The 6,636-nt window shown below is 47.7% G+C and overlaps 1 protein-coding gene across 1 annotated transcript; it reads left to right on the top strand.

Annotated features, from left to right (window-relative positions):
• The first annotated feature begins 1,467 nt into the window (after nucleotides 1–1,467).
• On the top strand, nucleotides 1,468–5,899 carry LOC119459087 (putative nuclease HARBI1). The gene is made up of 3 exons (XM_037720919.2): nucleotides 1,468–1,999; nucleotides 2,073–2,214; nucleotides 2,712–5,899. The coding sequence occupies exons 1-3, from the start codon at nucleotides 1,544–1,546 to the stop codon at nucleotides 3,203–3,205; spliced, it is 1,092 nt and encodes a 363-aa protein (XP_037576847.2). The 5' UTR covers nucleotides 1,468–1,543; the 3' UTR covers nucleotides 3,206–5,899.
• Nucleotides 5,900–6,636: the final 737 nt, after the last annotated feature.

The raw sequence follows: 6,636 nt of genomic DNA, 5'->3' as shown, positions 1-6,636 counted from the left end.
TTATCTGAAAACGCAAAGTTCTTTCTTTTGTGGTTGGAATTAAGTCATCATCATCATCAGCCTATATTTATGTCCACTGCAGGACGAAGGCTTCTCCCTGCGATCTCCACTTACCCTTGTATTGCGCTAGCTGATTCCAATTCGCGCCTGCAGATTTCCTAACTTCATCACCCAACCTAGTTTTCTGCCGTTCTCGAGTGCACTTCCCTTCTCTTGGTATCCATTCTGTAACTCTAATGGTCCACCGGTTATCCATCCTACGCATTACATGGCCTGCCCAGCTCCATTTTTAGATGCGAAGCATCTTATGCTCGGGGCTATGTCACTCCCTCCCTCCATCCATCCGCCGTGCGTCCACACCCGTACTGCGCATGCGCATCCTCCTCCCCCTCCTCTCCTTGTCTCATCTCTCCTCTCGGCATTCCTCCTCTCCTCTCCGGATTGCGCAACGAATGGCAACACCTGCGGCTCCGCGCGCGATAATGCGAAGCAGCTTAGGTTAGAGACGCGACGGTAGGCGCCCCAGAGGCACCGGCAACAGTCACCAACGCCGCGCGCGTTCGGTGCGAACGCGGGCAAAACGCCGACGGCGTCGACAACAGTTCTGCGCGTTGCTGGTGCTGCTGCATGTCCAAGTTTATACAGCTGATAAAACTACCTTGAGTCGACCCCATGGCTGCTTCGCATACTACTCAGGGTTCCCCTACGGGAAGATGGTGTAATTTTTTTCCTCTTAATGTCAACTAGAATATCGGCTATCCCCGTTTGCTCTCTGATCCACACCGCTCTCTTCCTGTCTGTTAAAGGGGCTGAGACACCAAATTTTGAGGCTATAATAAGCCTGCTGTAGGCTTCCTCTGTATGCAAGGATACTCAACACGAAGTGTTGGACACAGCAAACGTTTAAAATATTTTTAATTCGCTTCCAAAGAGTGCCTAAATGCTTGTTCTCGCGAGTGAGACCCATCGCTAGCGCCATTGACACCGACGTCACTGTGCTGGAAGTGTAACGAAAGTTTTAGTGACGTCATATTACGTTAGAGTGACGTACAATGAGCGGTGACCCACAGCACCGGGCAAGCCTAGAGAGCCTCGAGTCGGACGCAGACGTGGAGTCGGAATGGGAGCTGACGCAGCTAGCCATGACAACTGTCGGTGTGGTTTTGTTTGCCTGCGCTGGTACAGAACGTGTGTGCGAGAGCAGCCTGGGACGCTATAACGTAAAATGATTCCAAACTGTTTTGATTCCAAGTCCACGATCGCCGCTCGCCGATTGGCTCATATTTCTGAGGCCGCGCCCACTTTGCCGCTGCGTCAAGCGACGTCACGAAACCGCAAAAACCGACACGTCATAGTGACGTTTACGCATAGATTATGCTAAATTATGCCGATCAAAACTGGAAACATCGTGCACCGGCGAGCGCCCCGTTCCGTCTAGAAAAAAAAAAATTAAGAAATGGCGGCGTTTTTGCTGGTGTTGGCGGCGGCGGCTCGTCAGCTCGGGCGGAGGCGCGAAAGGAGGCAGGCCGAGGACGCGTTCGACATGCCAGACGACGTGTTTCGGCAGCACTTTCGTCTGAGGAAGGAAACTGTGCGGTGGCTGTGCGACGAAGTCGCGGAGGAGCTCGGAGGCGTGCGATCAACAGCGCTGTCGGTGGAGCGACAAGTGTTGTGCGCGTTGCGTTTCTTCGCGACGGGCAGCATTCAGGGGTCCGTAGGGAGCGAGGAGACGATTGGCGTGACGCAGCCTGCGGTCAGCAAGTGCGTGCGACGCGTGGCTGAGGCAATCGTCCACGCCGGGACCCGCAACAAGTGGGTCCACTTCCCGAGGACGTCGGAGGAAAAGGCGGCCGTGAAAGAAGGGTTCCTTCGACGCGGCGGCATTCCCGGCGTCATCGGCTGCGTGGACGGCAGCCTTATTGCCATCATCGCACCGAAGGGCGACAACAAGGCGGCATACATGTGCCGCAAAGGCTTCTATGCCCTTAACAGCATGTTCGTAAGTATCGTCAGGTTTGTCTAATTTGCCCTTCGTAGCAACGCGTGGCTGATGCTGTGCACGCTTTCGTCAGATTTGCGACGCAGGCATGCGGATTCTGGCCGTCGACGCTCTGCGACCGGGGTCGGATCACGACGCCTACATCTGGAGAACGACGTGGTTGCGTCGTCGGTTCCAGGAGGGACACATTGCCAAGGCTGGCGAGCACCTCCTCGGTGAGCAGAGGGAAAAATTAATGCAGTTGCCTAGCAGCACACAATAAAGTGTACTCCCGCCGTAAGAGTATGTTGGAAACCCTAACCGTTTATATTATAGTAGCATGTTAAGTATAGGTGACATAGGCGGGATGTTAAATTTTTTTAATGAGTATCTGCTCGCAGCAAAATCACATTTAACTGCTGTATTGCAACCTAACCTTTATCAGGTGTGTACATTATGGAGCACAGAATGTTTGTCTTGCCACATTATTTTTTACACTGGCATTCATTCAAGAATGCAGACCACAATTCGGCCACCTTGCTGGATGCTAATAATATGAATTTTACTATTTAACACCAACTATTGTTATCTGTGCTGATCACAGCAGCATCAAGTGCTCAATCTGTACATTCTTTTATTACAGCCTCTGTCTAGTGGGTGTATGTCACATGACTCATGCTTCACTAGCTCAACGATGCGCATTTGATTTGATACCATTTTTATGCTCATGCAGGTGACAACGGCTACCCCCTCGAACCATGGCTCCTGACTCCGGTCCCAGGCCATCCTCCCACTCACATTGCAGAAGGCAGGTACAACACTGCACACGCTTCCATGCGGTCTGTAGTGGAGCACTGCATTGGACTTCTGAAGAGCCGCTTCCGCTGCCTTCAGAGGTACCGTGCCCTTCACTATGAACCAGACCGCGCAGCCAACATCATTGCAGCGTGTGCAGTGTTGCACAATTTGTGTCTTGATGAAGGTGACAGTGCGTTTGATGAGGTTGATGGTGATGACAGCAGCTACAGCAGCAGTGACGATGCAAACAGTGGCCCCTTCCCACAGGGAGTTCCCCGAGCGAGGGCAGCACGTATATTGTATCTGAAAGGATGTGCTGCCCGTGAGAATGTAATTCGATTATTCGGAACCACACGGCAGCAGCACCAGCACTACCTGCGAAGGGTGCGAAGGCGGCTGCGTCAGCAGCAGCACCGACAGCAGCAGTAAACGTGCCTGCAGTGTCAAGCACATATGCCTAATAAAGAGAAGGAATCAACGTGAAGGCGTATTGGCAATGAGTGGATAGTGCGCTGTTTTTTTATAGAATCTGCTAAATTACCACCATTGCTTTCACGTAGCCTGTACCAATGAGCTGTCACTACTGGAGATTATTGCATCATTCCACTGCGACACAACATGAGCCTTTCACTTAGTAGCTGTGGATAGACAACATTGTGGTCATTAGCAGTATGTCATAGCCACTTCTCTGGGCAGCAGGAGCTTGCCGGTTGATTTGCTGCTGCTGCTACTGTCACCTTGATGCATTTATCTACTGGCATCACCGCCACTGTCACCGCCGTCTGCACTGTGCATGGGAGGATATTGGACTTCGTCTCCTCGCTTCCTGCTTGGGCTGCAGCAAAGCACAACACTTTTCGCTCCACCATATGTACTGTTCTCGCACACCTTCCAGGCCCTGCACACCTTTGCCACACAGCCTCTGCACAGTTCCTTTTCAACAGGCCAAGTCATGCTGACACAGATCGCCTGGCATGTCAAGCACATGATGTGCTTGTTGGATGTGCATTCATTTGTACATACTTGTATAATTGTACATATATTTGTAAAAAGTCATATCAAGTGCCAGTTATGTTCTTGAAAATCATTGCTGCACGTCCCCACAGTGAATGAAAAATTGCAACACAACTTCAGTGTCATGTTTATTCAAAGTGAATAACAGTCATCATGATACAAATCAATGCACACAGGGTACGAATTCACGGTGCCAAAACCTAACAGTACGGTTTCCACTACATGGCACCTAATACATTGTGAAATGCCGCTGGCACACATTAAATCACAGAAATGTCTGACATTAATAATGTTTTTCTTTGGGCTCATCCACAACCATTTGCATTCACCCAGCAACTTCACAGTGCAAAAGGTGTTGCAAGTCTTGCCTGTTATGCATCCGCCATATTTGTAGCACAAAATAGATGTTATTTTCAACGACTACTGCCATAATAAGACCACCAGTGTGAAAGTGCAGTCACACAGCTTTTAAAGAATGACACATGTGCGAAAATACTGTGCACTTTGATAATCAACCATTTAACAATGCCAACAAGAACAGCCTGGCAGTAAATGTTGTAAAATAATGGCCACATTGATGGCTACATTGGGTGTATCAGAAATTGTTCTCAACAATGGGGACTAGATTGCATTGCCATCACCGATACGGCCACCTGATATATCACAATAACTATTGCAAGTAACAGGCACTTGTTGGTAAAAGAAATAATAGTATGTACATTTGTGCCCTCCATTGGGCAACAAAATTTGAAATTGGAAACACAACATACATATAGCATGAAAATCATAACAGTGGATTTCAATACCTGTTATCACAGCATTTGTGTGCGAAACACTGTTGTGGCTAAAATAAAAGTGACCACATAGTCAACATGTTCCTTGAAAAGCAGCAAATACTTAAATAGCACATAAACAGCAAAACGAAAGCACACACCTAACCAAAAGGATGAAACAGACATACGGTTCACTCCCTGAGACAAACTTGCTCAGCAAGTGAAACTACACATAACAAAAAAAGTTACAATAATTTAAACATTATGCGAAATGCAACATATTAAAAAAATAACATAATAAAAGAACATGTAATGATGACACCTGTCACCACTACGGCTGAGGCGGCTCGCGGAGGCCATGGGCGAGGGCAGCCATGAGTTGGCGCAAGGTGGTTGCGATGAGGACAGTCGCCTCCCGCAAGCCCCTCCTCTCCACCGCCAGCTGCTGCTGCACCGCGTGGGAGGCCCTCTGCTCCTCCACCAGTTGCTGATGATGCTGTGAAAAAAGTGCACTTGCTGCAGCTACAGGATACGAAATTAAATTTTTCGTTTCACAGTGTTTGCAAGGGTTACACTTTCAGCTTGGTTACTCTAGAGGGCAGTGAGAACGTATGCATATGACGGGAGAAATTGAAGTGCAAACTGTGTATGATCTGTTATGTTACAAACATGTTCAAAGACAGAAAATGCTACCAAGCCACCTTTGTCACTAAGAAGTCAATGTCGGTGATAAGCTGAATTTACCTACAAAAGATGAACATGCTGTGGGGGTACATGCAACCATGGAAATGTTTTGTAACTTGCGAAGTAACAGAATGAGAAAGCACCTCACAGAGGGTACATAAGTACACGAACCAATGAACCCAAGGAATACAGATGCCACTCATGAATAAGCAGGTTGTAAGTTACATTAACCTGCACACTAATTCCTTCTTAAAAAATGGAAACCTGGGCGAGTTGTACGTACCTGCCTGTTTTGATCAAGCAGTATCCGGTGGAAGCTGACGGCGTCCAAGTTTGATGCCTCTGCCAGCTGCTCTTGCCTGGCGTATTCAGCTGCTGCCCTGAAGGCCGCATCCTCCAGTGGCTGCTGCTGTCGAGGTGGCCTCAGGGGCTGCTGCTTAGCTGATGGTCCTTAAAAATTAAATCGGCATAGAGGATAAAAAATTTGTTGTGTCCTTCTATGTTGAACATTCACTGGTTCATTTTCATAGGTCAAAACATAGAAAACTATTCCCGGCAACAAACTGTAGGCAATATAAACCTTACATTTGGATAGATAAAGCGACACCATAGCACTACAAAATGCTGCATCAATATTAATTTCTACACAGCAACTTGAACGCTACAGAAGCTGCATCACAAGTGGTATGATTAGTCAAACAGACTATAGTTTCGTCAGCCACATTATGGCAGGGACTAGCTGTGTTTCTTTGTAGGTGACTATGTGAAATAAATTTTTTCTGTTTAAAAGGTCACAACAGGCAGTACTTCGTTCTGAAGGCTTCGCATTGCAATTGCTGTTAAAGTGCCTTACGTGCAGTGCCGCTCATCCCTGGCTCTGTGCTCATGGACACATAGGGCGGGGCTGTCGGGAGAAGCACGCGGGTGGCAGCGGCCTCCTCCTCGCTGGAGCTTGCCTGCTGCAACAACAAAGCGTAGTAGACTGAGCATTGCATCCAATGAATATGATTTCAATACTGTTATTGTTGCTTCAGTTGCATGAACGGTTTGCCAAGTCTATTCATATTTATTCACTCTGTACAGAACATGCTTGCTGCATCAACTGACTTACTCGTGACTAGACATGCTTCACGGAGTAACGAACCATATAATCAATCATAGGACGTTTCTGAACAGCATTGGTTTCTTATGTTATTCTAGTGGGGCCAAATTTTCATTTCTGCAAAGTATAGATATCATATGCTGGCATGTGTTCTTAATTGCAAGAAAGCAGACAAGCACACAGCAGTGAAACATTCACCAGCTCTGAACAGTGTAACTTAATTCTCCAAACTGGTCCACATAGCAACAGAAAATGCTACGCACCTCGGCATCATCCTCAAAAAATTT

This window comes from Dermacentor silvarum, chromosome 7 (assembly GCF_013339745.2).
Source record: "Dermacentor silvarum isolate Dsil-2018 chromosome 7, BIME_Dsil_1.4, whole genome shotgun sequence".
Taxonomy (NCBI): domain Eukaryota; kingdom Metazoa; phylum Arthropoda; class Arachnida; order Ixodida; family Ixodidae; genus Dermacentor; species Dermacentor silvarum.
The sequence above is the reverse complement of the archived record's forward strand: the minus strand, read 5'-3'. Positions and strand labels throughout refer to the sequence as shown.